At 33.4% G+C, this 27,209-nt stretch overlaps 1 protein-coding gene across 3 annotated transcripts; it reads right to left on the reverse strand.

The window, feature by feature from the left end:
- Window positions 1–1,002: 1,002 nt before the first annotated feature.
- LOC143071451 (long-chain fatty acid transport protein 6-like) lies at window positions 1,003–26,425 on the reverse strand. Of its 3 annotated transcripts, none has more exons than XM_076245746.1 (11): window positions 26,348–26,425; window positions 17,805–18,198; window positions 17,396–17,506; window positions 13,023–13,238; window positions 5,789–5,947; window positions 4,730–4,854; window positions 4,069–4,260; window positions 3,602–3,710; window positions 2,884–3,079; window positions 1,915–2,012; window positions 1,003–1,389 (listed from the first exon to the last, which is right to left on the reverse strand). In XM_076245746.1, the coding sequence occupies exons 2-11, from the start codon at window positions 18,169–18,171 to the stop codon at window positions 1,079–1,081; spliced, it is 1,884 nt and encodes a 627-aa protein (XP_076101861.1). In that variant the 5' UTR covers window positions 18,172–18,198; window positions 26,348–26,425; the 3' UTR covers window positions 1,003–1,078. The 3 variants fall into 3 exon arrangements, with proteins under 3 accessions (XP_076101861.1, XP_076101860.1, XP_076101862.1); XM_076245745.1 differs by lacking the exon at window positions 26,348–26,425 and adding an exon at window positions 23,877–23,975; XM_076245747.1 differs by lacking the exon at window positions 26,348–26,425 and adding an exon at window positions 23,877–23,933 and having other exon boundaries at window positions 17,805–18,209.
- Between the last annotated feature and the right edge of the window lie 784 nt (window positions 26,426–27,209).

Consider the following 27,209-nt stretch of genomic DNA (forward strand, 5'->3'; position numbering starts at 1 on the left):
ACAATTAGTACCCATTAGTATGTAAAAGACATATAAATAAAACAAACAAATATGTAACAAAGGAGCACTGTATCATTAGATATATAAAAAAAAACTAGTGTAAAAGAGTGAAGAAAGGATGTTATCTCTCACAGTTTTGTGATAGTACAATTATTGTAGTAGTTTTCTGGCGTACTGAATTATAATCCTGGTACCTTTGATAACTATTTACACCACTGGATCGATGCCACTGCTGGTGGACGTTTCGTCCCCGAGGGTATAACCAGCCCAGTAGTCAACACATCGGTGTTGACATGAATATCAATAATGTGGTCATTTTTATAAATTTCCTGTTTACAAAACTTTGATTTTTTCGAAAAACTAAGGATTTTCTTATCCCAGGCATAGATTGCCTTAGCCGTATTTGGCACAACTTTTTGGAATTTTGGATCCTCAATGCTCTTTAACTTTGTACTTGTTTGGCTTTATTAATATTTTGATATGAGCATCACTGATGAGTCTTAAGTAGACGAAACGCGCGTCTGGTGTAGTGAACTATAATCCTGGTGCCTTTGATAACTATTTACTGGAATTTGATGTTACTGCAACAAGCGAGAGGTTTAGCGCTAGCTATAAAACCAGGTTCAATCCACCATTTTCTATTAACAAAATGCCTGTACCAAGTCAGGAATATGACAGTTGTTATCCATTCATTTGATGTGTTTGAGCTTTTGACTTTGCCGTTTGATTGGGGACTTTCCGTTTTGAATTTTCCTCGAAGGTCAGTATTTTTGTGATTTTACTACTTCAAATATCCTTAATCAATTGAGAAGACAAATAGAAGTTGCAATCATAAACTGAGAGAATAACATGGTTTAAAACAGCGAAACTTGGTAAAAGACGATTTTTAAGGATTAGACTATATAATGACATTGTTCTTGGTTAAGGATAGACACATTTATGAAGTGGTTGATCGAGATCTATCACACATTAAACACGGGTATAACAAATAAACAAAAGAAATATGGTTTGATATAATTTCTTGTAATAAAACGTCCAACAATGTATAAAAATACAAAATGTAGATTATCGGTTACCGTTACAATTTAGAATGGATAACTTGACTATAATTGTCTAATGATAGGGGAACATATGTCTTTGCGAGATTGTCTAGAACATACAACGGATCTGTAACTTTGTTCGGGTCAAAACCCTCTTCTACCAATTCGATTTTTCTGTGTTTCATTGTTTGTGTAACAATTTGCTCATTTAATATCCTAAGAAAAATAGGTCTTGCATAACTTGGTAATTCGTGTTCAATTTTCCTGTACATCTGTTGCAACAGTTCCGTTGTGACTGATATTCCGTGATTAAATGTTATAGCTGCCATACCAGCTCTGCCATCCGCACCTAAAAGAAAATTCATTCCAGAGTTTAAAAAAATATTTTTCAAAAAACTATATGTGCAATTTCTGTTAAGGGAGTCTATGTATTACTCGGCACAATTCATTCATAAAAAATGCTACGATTATTTATAAACAACACAGATATAATATAATCATTGATGGATAAAACAGATTCTTTATAAAGTCTTTCAACAATGTTGAATTTGAATTTTCATCGACATTATGATTGGAAACTCAATGAGTACCATTCGAGGAGAAGGAACTGTTCCATTAACTATACATTTACACATACCCAAGGTTAATGGAATTTCTAAGTTATACTTTAATTTCTTGTACAGTATATATACTGTTTTTGTATATATAATTCTTACACTTGTTTTTTTAAATCTTTTTATATAATCTGAATGTCTTTTGTACTTGTTGAATGATTATATTTTATTTCCTTTTGAAATTTGATTGAACTACCTCTATTAATACTGACAGGAGGCAGATATACCCCAAATACATTTTGATTTATGCTATACAATACCTTGAATTTGAACGCCATAGACATTAGCGTCTTGTATAAATGGCAGAGTAGATATTGCATCTGAGACTTCTCTTGTTGATACATTCTCACTTTTCCATCTTGTAAACAAAATTCATCTTGTGAGTTATAATTATATAGAGTGCAATAGAAATCAACAAGTAAGAGTTCCCAAATACCACATTTTCAACATTTTCGATTCGCAATTTGTATTAAAACTATTTGAAACACTGTTTATTCTAAACAGAGGCAAATATATCTATGTAAGTTTTTGACCATCTTTGGTTTGAAATGCTATTTTTAACTTCGTTAATTTTTTGTCCCTCCAATCCGCTGATAGACCAAAAACAGCGTCTGTTGTACTTTATTACCAGCCTGTTATCTTTGTTGGGATGTTCCACCCTTGGAGGGATACCACTGATGATGAAAGATTGTCGTAGAGAGTGTTACTAATCCAGATGTCAATGATTCTGGCATGAAACATCATTGATACATCATTTCTGTAAATTTACTGATTATAAAAAGTAAAACTGTTTGAGTCGCTAGGTTTCTTTATCACATGACTTATATAGACAGCAACCATTAATGTTCTTCAACCTCATATTGATTTTGTCTTCCGTCATTTTGTGGTTCAACCATTACTGATGAGTTTACGACAAATAAATCTACTATACTTACTCATTTGTTATTGATTATTGAGGTAATTGTGTTTTTGCTGTTAATGGATCTAGTTCTAACACCTTGATTTACTTTTAAAGCATGTAATCAAAGTTATCGTCCTTAGTTGATACCTGTTTTATTGGTATTCATAAATCCTTGAATTTTGCATATACAAGAATACTTTAAGGTAAGATACACTGTACGCTGGACTTCACCTTGATAACGAGTTAACGCCTTTTTTGCATACCATCTATTCAAATGCTCTCTGTTTCTTCTTATTATAAGAATATTTAAAGTGAAAATATTGTTTACCTGAAAGTGTCACCTACTCGGTCTCGGAAGTACATGTAGTAGTGTTTGTCAAGATAAAACAGATCTCCAAAATTAAAGAACACATCTCCGTCTTTGAATGCATTTCTAACAATTTTCTTTTCATTCATTTCTTTTGTTCCTTTGTAAAATGCCGTGATGTATTCTGGGACACCAGAAATAAATAAACCTTCTTCACCTAGGAAAGAAAAACGCAATTTAAGTTTTGATCGTATCCAAGAACACGTGGAGCAGGAAATGCTAACGATTTAGAAGCACATGAAATCATCACAGTTTTTTTTTTGTTTGGTTCATGTTGCCCAGTCTTTAGTTTAATTTGTTGTGTTCTGTGTAATGTTTGCCTTTACTTATTTTTATATTTTTTTTGCCATGACAACAGTCTGTTTTTGACTTTTGAGTTTTTTGCCTTTGGTATCTTTCGACTCTCTGGTATGTTACTATTGAGAAAAAAATATATTTAACCTTTAAAATGCATAGTACCGACAATGCTGTTAATTTCTTTTTTGTTGTTTCTGATGCAATAAATATATATTGCATTATGATAATAATTTATTCAGGCAATCATATAATATGTCAATACTTATTTACACATTTTCAACACTAAACGTGCTACTAATGTGACACCGCAACTGATAAAGTAAAAACAGAAACTTTAGATAATGCAATATTTCGACCAGTACTCCTACGATGGATAGAATACCTGGTTTTAAAAGAACACATCGTCCATTCTTGTCTCTGATTGGTTCATACGTTATGGGATCATGACGTACAAGAAAGCTTCCGACACCACGTGGTGGTCCAAATTGTCTCTGAAAATTTAATATGGTAAACCTATTGTTGTATTTGTATCAACTACCTCTTTAAAAAACAATGCCTCAAAATTTTAAGTTTTTATTTTAATTCATTCATGAGTCTTCTGTAGGGCGTCTTTCATTTTATATAAGAGCCGGGTATCGTTAACGGGCTTTTATATTTATAGTCTCAGTGACTGAAAATGGATAACATAGAAGGGTTTGGTATATACTAGAATCATGCATTAGATATGCAACGGTTATTTTATATAACAGAATACGAAATACTTTTTAGTTGATGCTTATATAATTTAAAGTTTAGCTAAATGACGGAATCAAACATTTTTTTCTTCATAATATATAAAAACAAGCTTACAGTCAAAGGTGACCATCTTCCAATGCACCCAGGCTTATTGAGGATATTCCAGGTTCCTGTTGTTCCTTCGGTTGCTCCGAAGAACTCTGCTATCAACGGAATGTTGAATCGACCTTTAAACTCTTCCCATATGTCAGGTCGTAAACCGTTTCCGATGGCAACTCTAACTTTATGCACTTTATCTAGGTCATTCTATAATGTGAATAAATCTGTTGGTCGATGTTTAGACCAGTTAAAGACTTATACAAGTTACACTTTCCAGATCAACTTGAATTTTGTCTATTCATTTGATAAAAATATAACAATTAAGGTGGTAGATACAACATAAAAAGGATCATACACTAAAGTCAAATTCTGAAAAGTGTATATTTCAAGATTTGGAAATCAAATATCTAATACAGTTTGTATCAAAATAACTTTTTGATATATGAACCAAATTAGAAAGACTGGTATATTGCGTTTGCTACATTGACGGACAAAGAATACAGTGGATTCCACGGCGAAGGATGGATAGTTGACGGACAACTGTCATCTTGCCTATCCTTGTTTTGCAGCTTGTGTAAAACTTGGTATCCATTATAAAAAGGTATTAAAAGATTAAAAGATTAGATAGGAATAAAAGAGTTATATCCATGTGAATAGTAAATTGAAATATACAAACCGGAGGGACCCGAATCAGATATCGACACATTTCTCCTATATACTGTATAACTGTTACGTTGTGTTTCCGAACTTCGTCAAAGTAAGCACGGGCTGAGAATTTTCTACCAATCAAAATCGTCGCACCTTCATGTAGAGTAGAATGCAAAAAAAGAGAAGATGGCGATGCATCTTTTAAAAATATATCTTAATTTACAGAGTTCCGTTGGTTGATACAGTATAACGTTTGATTTGTCAGTTTTTATGGACTTCTCCCTTTTTTTAATTCACCTTGGAGATTGGTATTTTCTTAAATACCTTTTATTTAAGTTAAGCCTTTTATTTACTTCTATGTAGTTGTTTTCGACTTTTCGGGCTTGCTTTTGTATCATGTGTATAAATTTGCCTGTAGACTACTTGCGATTATAAATGGTAACTCACAATACTCATGATCACACGACTTGTTTTGTGTCCGTCTCATGTCAAGAGTTATATCGGTGGTTACTCCGAATAACGACTTTACCAAATCAGATGGTATGTGCCTATTCTCATCAATGAGTCATCAATTATGTTAATAGTTACTCAGAATACTGCTTCACCACGCAACGTGTTTAATGTCAGTCAAAAGTCGTCACAAATGACGCCAGAGGTTACTCAGTTTACTCCAAGGAATAATAAGTAGAGCGTCGAACGTCATATAAGTGAGAGGTTTAGCTAGCTATAAGCAACCCTTTTCGAAATGTTTATACCATTTCAGTATTAAAGCAGTTGTTTTCTATTCCTTTTACGTGTTTGAGATTTTGCTTTTTTCCGTTTGATAAGGGACTTTCAAATTTGAATTTTCCTTAGACTTCAGAATAACTAACAGGGTTGACGTAATGCAAATTCATGTAGAGTTAGAAAATACAAACTTTGAAATTAACGTTTATACGAGTTCCATGACAAAATTGCTTAAATGTGTAAAAAAATCAGTTTTATAAACGCTTGTGCAGAGCGATTTCTATGTGAATATTTCATTGTAGAACTATGTGCCATTTACAAAATTTTTGTTTTAGATCTAATGAGGTCAATATATACAAACCAACATCTATTGTATTAAAGAATCCTAGCAATGTAGCTGCACTATGGTAAAGTGGAGTACATATGTATGCAATATCATTTTCATTGAAGTTAAAAAACAGGAACGACTTCGACAATCCAATTGCTTTTGTTTGGTTTATGATGGCTGGCTTAGGTAAACCTGTAAATACACAAATAATTAAATACCTTATCATTTCATTATAAATCGCCGTTTTCATTCGTTCTCTTCCTTGAATAAAAAAAAAATCATGCTAAAGAAACACAGACTGAAGCTTGTTTAACATAGCACCACTAACATTTAGCGAAAAGTGTTGAATTACAAAACAATATAATGATTAATTCTATATTTGTAGATAAACACGTTAATAGTTGTCAAAGGTACCAGGATTATAATTTAGTTAAGATAAGTTTCGATTTATTCCGTAGTGGCCAAATCCAACTAAGGCCAACTTTGTTTGAGGGAGCTGAAACCTTAGTTTTTTTTATAATTAGAAAATGTATAAACTGACTAATTAAGAAAGGTCTGATATTGATCATGTCAGTATGGAAGTACTGAATACTGAGCTGATGATAACCTCGGAGACCGATAGTCCACCAGCAGAGTTATCGACCGTGTGCTGTAAAAATTAAACAAACCGTTATAAATTGCACGCGGTCGAAGCGTTTTTCTTAATTTACATTCATCAGGAATATTCAAAGCTCAATATTCAAAAGCCAAGGTATATAAGAACCGAAACACTTGAAGAGCTGTACATAAAACTAGAGGCTCTTAAGAGCCTGTGTCGCTCACCTTGGTCTATGTGCATATTAAACAAAGAACACAGATGGATTCATGACAAAACTGTTTTTTGGTGATGGTGATGTGTTTGTAGATCTTACTTTACTCTTGCTACTTACAATTTTCTCTATCTGTAATGAACTTGGACCTTCAGTTACAGAGGAAAATATTTTGTAAAAACTTACCAAAATCTAACAAATTAATGAAAATTGTTAAAAATTGACTATAAAGGGCAATAATTCCTTAAGGGGTCATTTGACCATTTTGGTCATGTTGACTTATTTGTAGATCTTACTTTGCTGAACATTATTGCTGTTGACAGTGTATCTCTATCTATAATAGTATTCAAGATAATAACCAAAAACGGCAAAATTTCCTTCAAAAATTACTAATTATGGGGCAGCAACCTAACAATAGATTGTCTAATTCATCTGAAAAATTCAGGGCAGAAAGATATTGACTTGATAAACAATCAAACCCCTTGAAAGATTTGCTCTAAATGCTTTGGTTTCAGTGTTATAAGCCAAAATCTACATTTTCCCCCTATTTTCTATTTATAGCCATGGCTGCAATCTTGGTTGCTTGGTTGGGTCACCACACACATTTTTAAAACTAAATACCCTAATAATGATTGTGCCTAAGTTTGGTTAAATTTGGCTCAGTAGTTTCAGAGGAGAAGATTTTTGTGAAAGATTATATACAAAAATTTAGAAAAAATTGGTAAAAAATGCCTATAAAGAGCAATAACTCCTTAAGGGGTCAACTGAACATTTTGGTCATATTGATTTATTTGTAGATCTTTCTTAGCTGCACATTATTGCTGTTTACAGTTTATCTCTATCTATAATAATATTCAAGATAATAACCGAAAACGGCAATATTTCCTTAAAATTCAGGGGCAGCAACCAAATAACCGGTTGTCCGTTTCATCTGAAAATTTCAGGGCATATATATTTCGACTTGATAATCAATTTTACCCTATGTCAGATTTGCTCTAAATGCTTTGGTTTCAGAGTTATAAGCCAAAATCTACATTTTACCCCTATGTTCTATTTTTAGCCATGGCGGCCATCATGGTTGGTTGGGCGGATCACCGCACACAATTTTTTAAAAACTAGATACCCCAATGATGATTGTGGCCAAGTTTGGTTAAATTTGGCCCAGTAATTTTAGAGGAGAAGATTTTTGTAAAAGTTTACGGACGTCGGACGCCAAGTGATGAGAAAAGCTCACTTGGCCCTTTAGGCCAGGTGAGCTAAAAATGTTACTTTTCCCTTGTTTTGTTTTCTAGTCACCAAAATAATCACAACATGTTCTTAGTATTATTACTGCACACAGAAACATATATATTGAAAGGATTTGACACTATCTTATTGTAGCCTAAATCAATGTAGGGTCATAATAAATAAAGATACGTTACAGAAATGGACATGTGTGAAAAAAACGTACTTGCTATGATCCTAAAAAATTCTGAAAATCAATTAAATGTCATTCAAACTCATTTTTATAGTGTTGACAGTGTATCAACCTTGAAATCTGTCACTTTAAATTTGCTATAATCGCATCCGTTTCAACACAGAAGGGTACAGAATGCAAACAGGGTAATAAAAAAATAGCACTGATTGCATTCACAAATTCACAAACCATTATAAAACACTTCACATCAAATAAATCACACTTATTTTGGTCATTTTATATGACAAAATATATTTTAATGATAGTAGTGAAATTAATGAAAGTAGAAATTATGACATCTTGATTAACCCGGTACATTCTTATGACATTGATAAGTATCAGTTCCCCTGTTCTCTTATGGACTTTTGACAGTTTTGTACAAAGTTTGTGACCTTAGTTTTAGTTCTGAACACTTTCATGCAAAAGAACTTTACTTACCTGTATATTCATTTCAAGTAACTGTTTTAAACATGTTTTAAAGACAAAAATTGATTATACAGTTATAATAAAAACTAGAGGCTCTAAAGAGCCTGTGTCGCTCACCTTGGTCTATGTGAATATTAAACAATGGACACAAATGGATTCATGACAAAATTGTGTTTTGGTGATGGTGATGTGTTTGTAGATCTTACTTTACTAAACATTGTTGCTGCTTACAATTATCTCTATCTATAACAGTACTTTCTGTGGAAAATGTTATTGAAAATCTTCAAATTTTAAGAAAATTGTTAAAAATTGACTATGAAGGGCAATAACTCCTTAGGGGGTCAATTGATTATTTTGGTCATACTGACTTATTTTTAGTTCTTACTTTGCTGTACATTATTGCTGTTTACAGTTTATCTCTATCGATAATAATATTCAAGATATAACAAAAAAAACAGCAAAATTTCCTCAAAATTACCAATTCAGGGGCAGCAACCTAACAACCGATTATCCGATTCATCTGAAAATTCCAGGGCAGATAGATCGTGACCTGATCAACAATTTTACTTCCTGTCAGATTTGCTCTTAATGCTTTGGTTTTTGAGTTATAAGCCAAAAACTGCATTTTACCCCATGTTCTATTTTTAGCCATGGCGGCCATCTTGGTTTGTTGGTCGAGTTACCGGACACAATTTTTTAACTAGATACCCCAATGATGATTATGGCTAAGTTTGGTTAAATTTGGCCCAGTATTTTCAGAGGAGAAGATTTTTCTAAAAGATTACTAAGATTTACGAAAAATGGTTAAAAATTGACTATAAAGGGCAATAACTCCTAAAGTGGTCAACTGACCATTTTGGTCATGTTGACTTATTTGTACATCTTACTTTGCTGAACATTATTGCTGTTTAAAGTGTATCTCTATCTATAATAATATTCAAGATAATAACCAAAAACAGCAAAATTTCCTTAAAATTACAATTTCAGGGGCAGCAACCCAACAACGGAATGTCCGATTCATCTGAAAATTTCAGGGCAGATAGATCTTGACCTGATGAACAATATTACCCTTGTCAGATTTGCTCTAAATGCTTTGGTTTTTGAGTTATAAGCCAAAAACTGCATTTTACCCCTATGTTCTATTTTTAGCCATGGCGGCCATCTTGGTTGGTTGGCCGGGTCACCGGACACATTTTTTCAACTAGATACCCCAATGATGATTATGGCCAAGTTTGGTTAAATTTGGCCCAGTAGTTTCAGAGGAGAAGATTTTTGTAAAAGTTAACGACGCCGGACGACGGACGACGACAGACGACGGACGACGGACGACGGACGACGGACGACGGACGCCAAGTGATGAGAAAAGCTCACTTTGCCCTTCGGACCAGGTGAGCTAAAAAACTAACACAATACTCAAATCTTTCTAAGGCGAACTTTGCAAGAGGGATTTGAAATCTAATATTCTTTATAATTACAAAATTTATAAACTGACAATTTTAGAAATGTTTGTTATTAATCATGTCAGCAATACCGAAGTTCTGTCTACAAAGCTAATGATACCATCAGTGACTGATAGTCCACCATCAGAGTTTTCGATCCTGTCCAGTGCTGTAAAAACTGTTAAAAATCGTAAAAATCGTGTGCACATGAAAACGTATTCTTGATTAGGATTTTCATCAAATATCAATATACTTATAACTACATGCTGTTTAATACTTATATTTATTAAATCATAAATTGATACATCGCCAAAACACCAGGTTGTGCTTTCTTAAGACGGAGTGTTTATATCATTGTATATGTTCTATCGAACTTAACAATAGTCCTTAAAATGTAAATGAAACATGCTTAATGTAATTGTGAATCTAAACTATTCTCTGTTCTATTGCTCTATTTATCAGCAAACGCAATTTGTGAAAGTAATCTATATCCTTTCATATGGAAACATGATATGTATTATCGAGGAAAGTGCGAATTTAATGTACTTAAATATTCCTTAGCATGCAGATATGTATTCATACTCATCATAGATACCAGGCAAATAATTTTGTACGCTAGACGGTAGTTATGTCTATACGAGACTCAATTAGTGACGCTCGTAAAAAGATGCAGGAAATAAATAAATGTCGAAGCTGAAGATAAAACACTCAGGAAAGTGTCTTCCAAATATAGCTAATGTAAACTATTCCTTGGATATAAAATCCTTAGTATTTTGAACAATTCAGAGTTTTGTAAATGGTTGATTTATAAAAGTGACCATTTTAATACTTATTTATTTATGTCAACACATTACAGTTGACTATTGGGCTGGTGATAACCCCATGGCGGAAACCCTGATCGGAGGTGGCATCAATAGAGTGGTAGTAAATAAACTCATCATAGATACCGTCGAGGGCTTAGTAAAACGAACACAAGACGCACGTTTCGTCTACAATAACGCATAAGTGGTACTCGATTCAAAAAAGTGAAATTAAAGAACGCAGTTTTAGAAGGTCGTGTTATCTAATCCTGACGTAGAAAATCCTATTTATTTTAGAAAATTCAAAGTTGAAAATTATTTCATACAATGTTGAAAATGACCTTTAATAAATATACAGTTGTGTTCTACCTTTATACTACCAGTTGTTAATGCCGGCGTCACACATTGGCTTATAGACCGACGTGCAAAAGACGCACAGAGAAAATTGACCAGGTCTGCATACATTATGTGCATGCAAGAGGAACTCTGAGCAATCGTTAGACGCACGTTGCATCAGTTTAAAGAAGGTCGAAATGCAAAGGTATACGCTTGGTGAACGCTTTAACCCTAGAAAAGTTTTAACACCAGCGTCAAATATCTACGTATAGCAAAGTACAACGGGCGTGATTAAAAACCATGTCCGCTGCTAATATGCTACTCATTTTGGACGCATTCAATTTGTTAATCATATCTGTATCGTGTACACAACGAGCTTATGTCGACGTATGTCTGGCGTTTGTCTAACGTATATGAAATGCACGCTACGAAGGAAAAACGTCCCTTAAACGTATTTGAGACGTGTCCCCGAGCTTAAAGCGTATTTAAGGCGAACGAAAAACGTGCATAAGTGTTCAAGTAACGTATGTTGACGTATGTCTGGCGTTTGTCTAACGTGTATGAAATGCACGCTACGAAGGAAAAACGTCCCTTGAACGTATTTGAGACGTGTCCCGGTCGAACTTCGGTCGATTATCCGTGCTTTTTGCGTGTTTAATTATGGGGTGTTTCACTGAACTAGTACTTATTTTATTTAGGGACCAGCTGAGGCCCATCTTCAAATGCATGTTTTTCTCCCTACATTGAAAACCCATTGGTGGCATTAGGCTGTTATCTGCTTTTTGGTTGGGTTGTCATCCCTCGGACGGACATATACCGAAATTTCTAGTCTCAATTTTATTGTTTGTACTACTTCTGGTCTTGTAAATTTACGGACATAACCCACTATATAAATGTCAGAACAAGTTTCGTTGAATGGCAGAAGACATTTTTGATATGCTACGGGTGCGTTTTATACGTTCACGGACCGATAAAAGTACGCCAGGTGTATGTTACAAACACGCCCCGCATACGTCCAAGTAAAAGTCGAACGATTTTGAGGCGTATACAACGTGCCAAAAACATGTCTCAAACATATCTGTAGCGTTTTCCAACGCGTTTGTAACGTATGTATTACGTGCGTGGAGCGAAGAGGTACACGTTTGACAAAAGCTAAAGCTAGATTAAAATTTTAAGCTGCTTGAAAATTACCTGGAGTTAAAACGTTCACCAAACGTATACCTTTGCTCTTCGACGTACTTTTAAACTTATGCAACGTGCGTCTAACGATTGCTCAGTGTTTCTTTTGCGTGCATCTAACGTATACGGACCAAGTCAATTTTCTCTGGTGCATGTCGGTGTATACGCCAATGTGTGACGCCGGCATGAGCAGCATACACATTTTCATCAAGCTCTAGTTTTTTCAAGCGTATACCTGTTCGCTACACGCACGTACTAGTAATACACACGTTACAAGTGCGTCGGAAAACGCTACAGATAAGTTTGAGACACGTAAACGCCTTAAGATCGTTCAACTTGTTCTTTTACTGGACGTATCTGGCGTATCGTGTTTGTAACATACACCTAGCGTAGTTTTAGCGCTCCGGGAACGTATAAAACGCACCCGTAGCGTGAAGAAATGACTTATAGGCTATCATGCCACATCTTCTTTTTTAAATGATTAAAAGTACCAGATTTGATCATCGGTCAACTTCAGTTGCCTTTTATCAATGTCATTAACTTCAGTTGCCTTTCATCTATGTCAACTACTATTGTGCTTAATATATGTGAGTTAGTTTTGACTTGTACAAGACGGTTGCCACTAGTAGAGCAGCTAAATTGTGCGTAGTCAAATTTATTTATTCGTCTGTTCGCTCTTTTTCTTTGGCCTTTGTGTTTTCTGTCAGAGGTACATCAACGACAAACCAGATGGTATCATGAATTTGATTTATATATGTAAGCAATGCATATTTGCAACACGCATCTAAGATCGAGGACTAAAGTTGATGTACTGAAACTTACCTGTAGTGCCCGATGTGTAAATGTAACATATTGGATGTAGAGGTGAAACACTTTGTCGAAAAACTTTACATATAGAAACAGGATTGGCTACTATTAAAAGATCATCCATAGAAACATATCTGTCGTCTAATTCCGCTCGACATTTACCACACACGTAAATGGGAAGGGAAGACAATTCATCCCTTATTTCATCAATACTAGCCAACAACTCATCTCCTGAAATGAAAAATGAGTTACAAAGCATTCAGTATCCCTTTTATGTTTTACTATTGTACCATCTAGATCATTCTGAACTAATTATCAATTTGTACATCGTTTATAGTAATTTAGATTGACTGTATCAATATTTTAAGGACTACATTTCGTCTTATGCACTTATTCGTGTTGCTAAATCTTTAGTTTTCTATGTTGTGTCATGTGTACTATTTTTTGTCTGTTTGCCTTTGTCTTTTTTAGCCATGGCAATGCCAGTTTATTTTCGATCTATGAGTTTAACTGTCCCTCTGGTATCTTTCGCCCCTCTTTTATTGTAACTGGTAAATTTATTATAATTTTAATACGGTTTGGGACTGGATTTAAACCGTTAGAATAATTGATGTATACAAAACTTCAATATCTTAATTATATTTTTGCCCTGAATAGATCTAAATAGATTTATTTCGATTGAAAACACTTAAATCAAAGTTTCATCTACCAGTATTATTGCATGCACTAGATAGGCTTAGTTCGATCGAAAACAAAATGAATCCGAGTTTCATCTATTATTGCATGCACTAAACAGGCTTAGTTCGATCGAAAACAAAATGAATCTAGATCTAATAGTATTATTGCATGCACTAAATATCTATAGGCTTTGTTCGATTCAACACTAAATGAATCAAAGTTTCATCTATTACCACTGGTGGTAAGCGGATGGTCGTAACTTAAAGTTACGACCATCCGAAGATGGGAGACAACTCTAGGGATACATTTTTCATTTCCGATTTTCGTGCAGTAAAAAAATGTTTCAGTAAAACCGCTTGTCTCATACATACTAATCGTCAGTGCGTTGATATTGAAACAAAATTTGATACATAAAAACGTTCCAATTTTCGTAAAATGATCATTCAATAATTCGAGCATGATGGTCGTAACTAAAAAAACAAAAATGTTCAGGATGGTCGTAACTTAAAATTGTGATGGTCGTAACTCTTTATTAAATAGGACCTAATAAGACAAGTTAATAGTTTTAAACGTGTCTTTTGTTATATGAATATATTATATGATATATTTGTGAAGTTGATTTCACTAAATGATAAAAACTAAAAGAGGGGAAGAGAGGGATACCTGTAAAGTGCGAAAGGAAAGAAAATTGGAACGAATCGAAAAAAAAACCAATACAAAATGAAATGACCAGTCACTGTTACTTAAAATATAATGTATAAAATCAACCAAGAGGCAACTAATTATAAGCTGTTAAGTTTAATAACAATATAAATTCTCAAAAGTGGAGAATTCATTTTAACACACAGCTCTGGTTATGATCATTCTTAGTTACGAATTAAGAAAAGGCGATTTTAACAAATTTGACATTACATGAAATAACAGTATCCTGATTTATTTTCTTTATATTTTGCATGTATTGAAAAGATAAACTTTTTAAAAACTAGTATGTACCTACTACGTGGAATTTAAAAGAAAAATCTACAACGAGACAAGACCATATCCGCGAATTCGCAGGTCCGTAACATACATCTTATTCTTAGCCTGGATTTTGAGAAGTCGTATTGTCATTTGGTATATAGTCAAGCTGATTATAAGGTGCAAATTCGAAGTTCAGGTATAATTATTACCCGTGGTTTTAGAAAATTCTGAATATACGCCTATTGGTACCATGCTATCCGTTATACATCTTTTTCTTTCTTATGGAAAATACCATGAACCCTGGACCACACGTTTTTTATTCCCAATTCATAAAGGGAATGATGCATCCGATCTTAATAACTATCGAGGAATTACAATTACTGATTCATTGGGGAAGCCTTTTTAATAAGATACTTGATACACGTGTTTGTAAATCCTTAGATAAATATCATATCATTGATGAGAGCCAAATTTGGTTTACCAAAAAAAAAAAAAAAAAAAAAAAAAAAAAAAAAAAAAAACACGACCATCTGACCATTTGTTCATTCTAAAAACTATTATAAATAAGTATTGTTATACAAAAGAAGGTAGAATGTTTGCCTGCTTTGTTGATTTCCAGAAGGCTTTTGATACTGTCATTCTCCCAGGGATAAAACTTAAGCTATTGAATATAGTTAGAGAGTATGGTAAGAGATCTCTTTAGAATTAAAGTTGGAAGTAAAACAGGGAGACAATTTGAGTCCAAATTTGTTTAAAATTTTTATAAATGAACTTCCTGATTGTGTTAAAAGTTCCCCTGATCCAGCTGTTGTTTATTCACGACCAGCCTTTTCTTTACTATACATATGCTGATGATCTTGCCATTTTTTCAACTTCAGCAAAAAAAATGTAGATCAGGCTTATCCTAAGATTCTTTCAGAAAGACTACGCATTGAATTTTGTAAACATTTACTTGGTGTTACCAAAAGAGAAACACATTTTGCCAATCTTTCTTAACTCGGTAGATTCACTCTGTATTTTGTCATTGCAAAGTCTATGATCAGATACTGGCACAGCCTTGTCAATTTGGGATAATCTTTCCACTACTAGAGGAGGCATATTTAGAGTCAAAATTACTACACGACTTAAAAATATTCCTTCACAGTATGGATCCTAAAACTTCTTTCTAAAGAATATTAAAGGGGTCAGCAATTTACATTGTTTACTATATGCTGATGATAATGTATTTTTTTTTTTAATTTCAGCAAAAGGACTTCAGCAAACAGTATTCATACATAGCTTGTAGCCAGGATAATATTTAAAAGATAGATCTTTATGCTTCAACTCAGCGTGCTGGTCTTTTAAATCTGAGTACATTCATACAATATAAACATATAACATAAATATTATTTTCAACCTGCATATGTATGTGATAGTTGCCGCAGTACATTTAGTTCTACCTTGAAATATTATCCTGGCTACAAGCCTGTCTACAAACTACTGATATTTGATCTTACTCTTAAATTCAACGCGTGTAGCATTGTAAAATATCTCAACCTTATTCATACTTTCTAGGTTAACACAATGTTCATTGCGAAACCATGGATTAAGTTTTTATTCTGAACCAATACTTAGAACAATTATCAATGATATACCGCAAAATCGTCATGCAATCGATAAAAAATAAAAACAACACGATAAAAACACCAGGCATTTGTGGATTTTCATTAATCATGATTCACCAAAAGCCGAATATTTGAAAGCCAATGGTTTATAAAAACTGCAATAGCTGATTAAAAATTAAAGAAGATTGTTCAAAATTGTACGTTCAATAATTTCATCTGCCGACATGATTGCAGGAAATAAAAAGTCGTAAATAAAAAAAAATCTGAAAGCAAATATTCAACAATTTTATGCCTTTACGTACAGTAAAAATATATTAAAACTCAATCCTAACATACTATTTGGCTTAATGCGAGTTGATTATTTTTCACTGTTTCTCCTAAATGATGGTCGTTTGGAACATATCAAAAATGTATGATTGATAATTCTTTAACTTAATTTCTGCATACCATTATCAGAGTAACAAATGAAAAAATATTTTTTGTAGTAAACTTTAAATAACAACTGAGTTTATTAACATGGTTATGCATGTGCACAGTACTTTTAAAATAGCTTGATAAAAGTTCGTCTAAATACTTGAGTTACGGTCATCTTTCAAAGTTACGACCATCTTGTGTCGGTTACGACCATCATCCAAAATACTATAGTTGACATTACGACCATCACAAGTTAAAGTTACGACCATCATGCTCGAATTTTTGAATGACTATTTTACAAAAATTGGAATGATTTTATGTGTCAAATTTGGTTTCAATAAGAATGCACTCACGATATGTGTATATGAGACAAGCGGTTTGACTCAAATGAACCTTTTACTGCACGAAAATCGGAAAAGAAAAACTTATCCCTAGAGTTGTCTCCCATATTCAGATGGTCGTAACTTTTAGTTACGACCATCCGCTTACCACCAGTGATTACTGCATGCACTAAATATCTATAGGCTTTGTTCGATCGAAAACAAAATGAATCAAACTTTCATATATTATTGCATGCACTATATAGCTATAGGCTTTGTTCGAACAAAAACAAAATGAATTAATTAAAAGTTTCATCTATCATTGCATACACTAAATAGACTAAGCTTGATTGAATGCAATATGAAAAACCAAGTTTATATTAGTTTTTGAAATAAACGATACTTAACTTACCTTCTCCAACAATTAATGCTTTGGCTTCACTGACTGCAATAGAATGAGCCAGAGGCTTAGATTTTAAATGGAAGTTGACAAAAGCAGCTGCAATACCAAGTTTCTGTAACCCTTAAATAAAAATTAAAATGTTTTGACATTATTGTGTAGTATTTCTTTAATTTCGTTCAATTGGTCATTTGAAAGTTGCGACTTGAGTGTGCATTTCAGGCGGAGATAAATTCATGTCAATTTTACTTCCTGTTCGTTGATCTTATTTCCCAAGAAATATTTTTCTTTACATACAATGTATGACAAATGATTTCAAGTTAAAAATTTATTATTTCTAATGTATATTTGGTTAACAATCGGGAATTCAAAATTATCTTAGAACAAAAACAAAGGGTACGTAAACAAAATATGTATATACCAAGAAAAGTCCAAACAAAGGCTGGTTCGTTGTAAATCATCATGGCCACTGTATCTGTCTGTTTTATGTTCAATTTTTGAACAGCGTTTGCAATCCTATTAGCCATTGAATCAACAAATTCATACGTATAATATTTGTCCTCAAATATTACAAACGTTTTCTTTGGGTGTTTTGCCACAGCTGCTTCGAATTGGTCAATAATTCGTTTATCCTCCATCATTGCCTTCATGATAGCACCGGCCGTCCGGTTGGTTGCCCGGATGGTACGGATGTCGTCGCCAATGTAAGGGAAGAATAGGCGCCATGATGCCAACCCCACCCCAGCTGCTCCTGCTGCCCCTAGTAATGCCTTGTGTGTACTTGACATATCTACTTATAGCCAAATTATGCTAATCTGTAAAAGACCTAGATCACTGATACGTATTAAATAAGATTTTGCAGGAACGAGAATCACATTTAACAATTTTACACATGATTTTTTTTTTATATAAGGGAAAACATGTCAGTACAAAATGTAGTATTAATAGTGATATTGTAAGATTGCATTATTTGTAAAGGACATTAAGAACTTTTTGTAGACAATAAATAAACGCTAACACATCATGTTAACAGTCATCGTGGACAAACAAGTTTATAGTAATCCATGTAAACAATTTTATAGCAAAAATCTCTATAATCTTTTTTTTTTTGCAAAATCTTGGCTACAGTTGACACCAAATCACGATTGTCTATTAAATGCAATGATAGATTTAAATGTATTGCTATGAATGCCGATTCTCTTTGGTATTATTTTAAAAGGCACATCATTTTTGTATTCTAACTGTTTGTACATTGTACATGTTGTAGTACTTGGGAGATTTAATTATGCACAGGCCTGTAGAAAGGGTCATAAACCTTAATCAATCACTGATTGAAAATGTTTTAAAAACTAAGTTTTACTTTACTTTTTAAAATGTATTTTATATTGTGTCATATAGAACTAGACAAGTTTGTTGGTGGATTAACCACACTGTTGTCATATGTTTTAAATATAAAATCTACTTCCTATGTTAACATAGATATAGGAAGATGTGGTGTGAGCGCCAATGAAACAACTCTCCATCCAAATAACAATTTAAAAAAAGTAAACCATTATAGGTCAATGTACGGCCTTCAACACGGAGCCTTGGTTCACACCGAACAACAAGCTATAAAGGGTCCCAAAATTACAAGTGTAAAACCATGATCTAAACAAACTTTTCACATAAGTACATATATACTAGACTATGTATCTATATTTGCTATTAATTCGACAGAACCTGTGAATTGTTGAAAAAAGTAGTGGACATTATACCGGAATTTATTATATATATAACACAGTAGCATGGGTTCGAATCCCGGCGAGGGAAGAACCAAAAATTTGCGAAAGCAAATTTACAGATCTAACATAGTTGGGTTGATGTTTAGACGAGTTATATATATAATATATATATAAAGTGCCTAGAAAATCAACCTAACGATGTTAGAGTAGATTTGATTCGTAACTTCCTCCCCGTCGCCGGGGCTGGAACCTGTACTTTATTTCCTAACTTCTACGACAACACCGCCTAGCATTGCACAGAGACCTAATCCCCTCCTCTAACTCTAGCTTATAAAAATAAGCTTTCGTTTCGGGAGGTGTTACCTTCTTGTAGGAATTAAACAAGAATCTCTGATACAATACACGAAGTATTTATTCTTCGTGTACAGAAATGATCATCTACTCATATCTTCAGTATAATTGCAGGATGCTAATCTATTTTTAGAAGCATACAATCACTGTAAATAAATATATGTATATGTCTGCCTGTGTGAAGTGACAACTGCAAATTATACCTTGTCCATCGGATTTCTTATGATTAAGAAATACCAGGCCTTAAAATATGTATAAAGTGCCTAAAAAAAAAACTAACGATGTTAGAGTAGATTTGATTCGTAACTTCCTCCCCGGCGCCGGGGCTGGAACCTGTACTTTATTTCCTAACTTCTACGACAACACCACCTAGCATTGCGCAGAGACCTTATCCCCTCCTCTAACTCTAGCTTATAAAAATAAGCTTTCGTTTCGGGAGGTGTTACCTTCTTGTAGGAATTAAACAAGAATCTCTGATACAATACACGAAGTATTTATTTTTCGTGTACAGAAATGATCATCTACTCATCTCTTCAGTATAATTGCAGGATGCTAATCTATTTTTAGAAGCATACAATCACTGTAAATAAATATATGTATATGTCTGCCTGTGTGAAGTGACAACTGCAAATTATACCTTGTCCATCGGATTTCTTATGATTAAGAAATACCAGGCGTTAAAATATGTATAAAGTGCCTAGAAAATCAACCTAACGATGTTAGAGTAGATTTGATTCGTAACTTCCTCCCCGGCGCCGGGGCTGGAACCTGTACTTTATTTCCTAACTTCTACGACAACACCGCCTAGCATTGCGCAGAGACCTTATCCCCTCCTCTAACTCTAGCTTATAAAAATAAGCTTTCGTTTCGGGAGGTGTTACCTTCTTGTATATAATAAAAACTATAACACAAATTCCCATACGTTTTGGCCATTACGGCCTTCTTCATTGGAATAAATTACAACATATATATATCAAACGTCTGAATAATAGTCAACGATTTTTCCCACGTGGGAGCTGGATCGTTACAAGTAACGATACATGTACACAATAAAATAAATTATATAAACGCCTAAAAAGTGTACATAACAACACCAATGATATAAAAAGGAACTATAATTGTAATTATTTATAAATATTTCGGATAACAGATATCCTTCGTCAGTCAGATTCTGATGTTAAATGAATCATCTTTAAGTCTTCTTAGATTAAACTTTTACTAAATCTTGAAATTTATACAATAAAAAAGGCAAACCGAACATCAGTTAAGACGCTTGCACCATTCTAAAAATTTGTTGAATATGACATAGGTTATATGACTAATTACATCAGAGAGTTCACGTATATGCTTTACATAAAAATAATAATGTGCGATATATATACAACTCGTCTAAACATCAACCCAACAATGTTAGATCTGTAAATTTGCTTTCGCAAATTTTTGGTTCCTCCCTCGCCGGGATTCGAACCCATGCTACTTTGATATCGTGACACCAAATCGCCTGCACTGCAGCCGTCCCGCTAGACCACACGACCACTTGGGCTCTCAAAAAAAGAGCTTTCGCCGGCCGTGTGTTACCTTTCCTCGTCAGTTTTAATCTAGCAGCGTACTACAGTACATGATATATACACATGGAAAAAAGTATTGCAACACCTTGATTTTTCAATGATATATAATAAGATATTTGTATAATATTATTGAAACATAGTTTATGATAACATTGGCATTGAAACGAACAAAAAATGTTTAAAAAAAATGATTTATATAACCACAATTTTAATAACAAAATGAAGCGTTTTTTGTACAAAAAAATGCATTTTACAACTTTGACTGTAGTCGAACTTTACAATGTCAGACATTTCAAAATTAATCTTCAGATGACTGTTCACATCATGGTTGATCGTTACACGCCAAAGAATTAGTACTTTGTGCGCAGCCTCCATTCAAACGGATAACCGCATCTTAACGTCTTCTGATTCCTGCCAAAAATCGACTAATTTGTTGCTAAGGTAGCAGCAACCATTTCTGATGAAGGGCATTGTTTATTTCATGATGTGTTTGAACTGGGGTGTCCTTTCGCGCACTTCCCGCCCAATAGTGTCCCATATATGCTCGATATGGTTCACGGAAGATGACCCGAATTCCATTGGAACAATGAATCTTCCTCCATGATGCTAATTTTCAATTTTAGCGAGCTCTGCACTACATTGGATATGGAAAACTGTGTGTCTGTTCGTGAACAAAGGTCTCCGAAATGGTCTTATCGCACGATAACCAGTAGCGATGAGTCAATCTCGAACAGTTCTTGTTAAAAGGTCCCTGTATGCCAAACACTCTCTTTTTTGGATTGTATTGTATGCAAGGGGTTTCCTTCTGACCAACCTTTTTTATGCTTGATTTTCCCTAGCAAATGGTATAGAGGGTCTTCTTTATTTCGGAAGGTCTTTAACATCGTTTAGTGCCATTTTTAATTCTCAAAACGACTTCTAGTGGAATGGTGATGACCAACAATACGTGCAGTTATTACAGCGACCTCCTGCTTCACTCATGCTGATAATCTGTCATCTTGCTGCAGTTAAGAGTTGTCGATGACCTATTACAAGGTGTCAATCACATAACTTTAAAATTTTGGTTATTTAAAGTGTTGAAAACAATGAGGATGAAAACACCTGTTTTGCTGTTTACGGGTACAGTAGCTGCATGTGCAGATAAAAACTTACCGAGTCGATATTTATTGATTAAACTCAGGTGATACTTAAATAATGTTTAAGTAGTTCTATTTTACCAAATTATATCACAAAAAAATAAAAAGTGTTTTTTTAATTTCAATTTCAATTTGGTGTTGCAATACTTTTTTCCATGTGTATATAAGGCATGAAGATGTTATTGTTACAGATCAGCTAAATTATCTATAGTAAAGGATCCTACAAATTAATGTAATATACAGTCACAGAAAATAATTATATTTATAAGTACGTCTGAGTCAGTGACAACTCTACAACAGATGTATCCATCGGATCGCCATCAATGATGGTGATACATGGCTGTGTACATAATGTATATACAACTCGTCTAAACATCAACCCAACAATGTTAGATCTGTAAATTTGCTTTCGCAAATTTTTGGTTCTTCCCTCGCCGGGATTCGAACCCATGCTACTGTGATATCGTGACACCAAATCGCCTGCACTGCAGCCGTCCCGCTAGACCACACGACCACCTGGGCTCTAAAAAAAAGAGCTTTCGCTGGCCGTGTGTTACCTTTCCTCGTCAGTTTTAATCTAGCGGCGTACTACAGTACATGATATATAAGGCATGAAGATGTTATTGTTACAGATCAGCTAAATTATCTATAGTAAAGGATCCTACAAATTAATGTAATATACAGTGCCTAGAAATATCTTCTTTTTTTTTTGGCAAAATGCACATCTCCTTATTTTGTAGGAACTAAATATCACTGTTTTCAAAACACAAATTTAAACACCACTTGCGGTTTTTATCCAACGCAATCAAAGGTTTGAACGTAGTTTTCAATTTAGACTCGTTTATATTTTTTCGTTTGGGCTTGTATCATATTTTCCCTCCGGTTTATATGATCCGTTCATCCTATATTGACTCTTAAAATTCAAGAGTCGTTCTAAAAATGAGGGTACTTTTTCTAAAAATGAGGGTACTTTTTATATGGCCTTCCAAATACCGTTTTGATCCCCAACATCACTGAAGAGACATTTATTGTCGAAATCCGGATCTGGTGTACTAAAAAAATATTGACACCGTATGTTTGTGGCATAACATCGTGGCCACAAGTTAATTTTTTTTTTTCTGTTTAGTATAAAATTTATATAAAGATCCATTTTGTTACATCTTGTGATCAATTTTATTTGGCAATCGCCAATGGCAGTCAGCAGGGTTAAAGAACATCAGTTGTTCGATCTGTTAGTCAAATGCGTTTTGTTTAAATATACTTTTTCACTTGTTTGGTCTTTTGGAAAATGTTGTTTGTGCTGTTTTTAGACCCTTCTACAATGAAATTTGTTTTACATGCACACGTATAAAAATTGCGGTTTTTATCCAACGCAATCATAGCTTTGAACGTAGTTTTCAATTTAGACTCGTTTATATATATTAGACTCGTTTATATATATATATATATATATATATATTTATATTTATCCTTTAACCTCCCCCTCTCTACCTAAAAGACAGAAATAAGAAAGAAGTAAATGGATATACATGTCATACAACCTTATTCGGATCCTCTGAAGTACTTATATTTGACCCTATAATTGGTCAATCTTGCAATAAATAGATAAAACAATTTAGTATGGCTCTAAAATTCCTATCTTTAAAAAGAACTACACTTGAAAAAATTATTGCTGTAGTAATGTGCAAGATTGTTCTTTATAAGTATTAAGACTTACCCTACTAAATACTTGTAGTCTTCGTCTAATGATTTTACATAACACGTTTATAATCTAGGTTATCACTATATAGATGATGTGAAACTGTACCTCCTCAGTCAAAAAGATAGATAAGAAAGAAAATATATATTTAATTTACCATTTTATGTACATATAATTGATTGTAATGATTACTGTTTGTTCGTTCTTTGTGTATGTGTTGATGACAATCCAGATTTTGGATTTTTATATCAATAAAATCTTATATATCTTATATCTTATATCTTATATCTTATATCTATATAGAGGACATCACATTTAATGTATAATCACAAAGTGAACTGCTCATTTTATCGAACGGAAAGGGCCGCATATAAAAACAAAACAAACAACATACAGATTTCAATATAATATTTATAACGCAAATCAAAACAATATGCATGTATGTGTAATGGATCAGTAGTTTTTGTCTTCATGCCAAGAAATTGCCTCCGTTGAAATTCTGCAAACACCCCATAGAGCAAATTACATGGATGATTATCATTAATTTTGACCATTTGGTATATGGCCGTGTTCTAAGCGACACGTACATGAAGGTCATACATTAATTTCTTGAATGAAATCAAATCTTTAGCTACTAATGACTGCCGTAGGGGGTCGACCGGAATTTTTAGCGAGGATTTCTTGGCATGTGTTTGAAGTTCTGAGTTTAATTATATCTTACATAGACTTTCTGCTTATAAAAGAAAGAAAATACAGAGATAGAAAGAAATATATCAAACTACTATTCCAAACAGAAACAGAACAAGCTCACAGATAAAAAAAACCCAGCCTTATAAACTTTCACCTTAAGCAGATTTCTGAATTGAGATGACATAGTATTCGTCCTCAAATATCAAAAACTCCTTTTTTAAGGTCAAATGTTATCGTATCCAAATAGTCTTCTAAATATATAGATTAGAACGTTAGTTTCCCCGTTTGAATGGTTTTACACTAGTAATTTTGGGGCCCTTTACAGCTTGCTTTTCGGTGTGAGCCTAGGCTCCGTGTTGAAGGCCGTACCGGCTTGAACTATGATGGTTTACTTTTATAAATTGATACTTGAATGGAAAGTTGTCACATTGGCACTCATACCACATCTTCCTATATCTATTTATCAATATCAAACTTGTATACGCTTTTCAAAAAAAAAAGTATATTAATATGTTTGATAATTAACTAATTATGCGTTTAAATGTTTTTGCCAATTAGTGAAGATCTAGATTTCACTAACGTTTAGTTCTTAAATTCAAAAAATGTAATCAAATATTACAAACATAAATCGTACTACATACAAATTAGTTTGAACTTAAAAATTTTTGTCAAACTTTTCAAGATTCATAAGATTTAGGTTATATTCATATCACATTATCATGTTCTTTTCCTGAGTATGCATTTAATTTGAAACTGGAATATCGACTTAGAAAGTACATACATGTACAATAAAATACCTTCAGTAAAAACACTGGACATGAATAAACAAAATATACGTTTTCTTTAAAATATTTGCTATATGTAGAAAAACTGTCGTTTGCAGGTGTGAGATAGACCTTTTATAGGTGTGAGTACCAACATTCGTGAAATTGTGATCACTCTTGTATCCTTCACCTTTAATCATAAAATTCTTAACTGATATCTAGTAATACTAGTAGAGTTACACTTCTTTGTCTGAGGAATGAATCTATGTTCAAGTCAATCTACCAATAAAGTTACATTTCTTTGTCTAGAGAAAGGGAACAGGTTTAGTCAATTTATAGGTGGTGTTTAAATTTGTGTTTTGAGAACAGTGATAAGTTCCTACAAAACAGGGCCGTAAATTACATAGAGGCATGTAGACAGTTGCATCCTATTGCGGGCGAACAAAAAAAAATGGAGAAAAAAACACTGAAAAGAAAAAAAATGGTTAAAATCATGCATTATTTTTATAGCAATGGTTGTTAGTTAAAACAACAAGGTAATGACTCATATAATAACATAAAATTGAGAATGGAAATGGGGAATGTGTCAAAGAGACAACAACCCGACCATAGAGCAGACAACAGCCGACAACATGTATAGAAAACAATATTTTCATAATATTTTATCCCCTTGCAACTTTCAAGACGACTTGCCTGTGGTATTCTATAGCAGTTGGTTAGAATTCCAGTTGAACAGTTTGGTTTGATAAAATTGGTTTGATAAAAAAAAATGCAATTGGTTCACAATTTCAATTGAACTACAATAGGTGGAGAGTAAAACATTACAGTCAAGTCGCTAATCAACATGGAACTTTGCGATTATCTATAAAAGGAAATGCTGTCAAGCGTCAATGGCAAGAAATATTCCAACACGAGGTTAACATTCACGTGAAACTAGAAGTAAATTAAATCAAGTTTTTATTTTTTATTTTATGTTAAAACATGATTTTTTTTCTCAAAACATCTAAATTTGTATTTTTTAAATTAAAAACTTACATTTTAAAAGATTTTTCTCCATGAAGATTATCCGATTAATTTCGTAATTCAATGCTTAAGGAAGTCGTTTGTTGAAACTGTCAAAAGTGCTTTTTCCGGAGTCAGGTTTATAATGAGTTTTAAAATACAAAGTTTTATTCAACATTCTTATAATTGTTTTAATTATTGTATAAATGTGTCATACAAGTTTATCTTTTCTCGTTTCAAATTTGTTTCCATTTGGTTCTTCTGTTTTCGAGTTTCGAGATATAAAAGTTTACGCCTCTGCTTATACAATCTTTAAAAAACCCAATATCTTCATTCTAATCTAATCTAATAAATGTATGTTCAACATTAATCTTTATTTCTCTCATTGTAATTGTCGCAATCAGTGTCATTGTGTCGCTCAATGAATTCTATGAGCAGTCTTCCTCAGTTCTTCACTAGAAATTGAAAATTAATTGATTTTTTCTTTCCGAAATGTTCTCTTTAATAATAGTATTGCGTACAAAAACATTCGATAAGAAACTAACATTATAGAACCGGTCATTATAGAGGAAAAAACTGGGGCCTTTTGTTTTGTATGAAACATGCACCAAATACAACACAGAAATAATTACACAGGAAACAAAATATCATTGTTTTACGATGTTCATCAAACACCACAGCTACCTGTGCCACATCGCATGTCCAGCCACTGCTAGTTTTATGATGCTTATCACACACCACAGCTACCAGTGTCACATCGCATTTCCAGCCACTGCTAGTTTTATGATGCTTATCACAATCCACAGCTACCAGTGCCACATCGCATGTCCAGCCACTGCTAGTTTTACGATGCTTATCATACACTACAGCTACCAGTGCCACATCGCATGTCAAG

This window comes from Mytilus galloprovincialis, chromosome 4 (assembly GCF_965363235.1).
Source record: "Mytilus galloprovincialis chromosome 4, xbMytGall1.hap1.1, whole genome shotgun sequence".
NCBI lineage: Eukaryota > Metazoa > Mollusca > Bivalvia > Mytilida > Mytilidae > Mytilus > Mytilus galloprovincialis.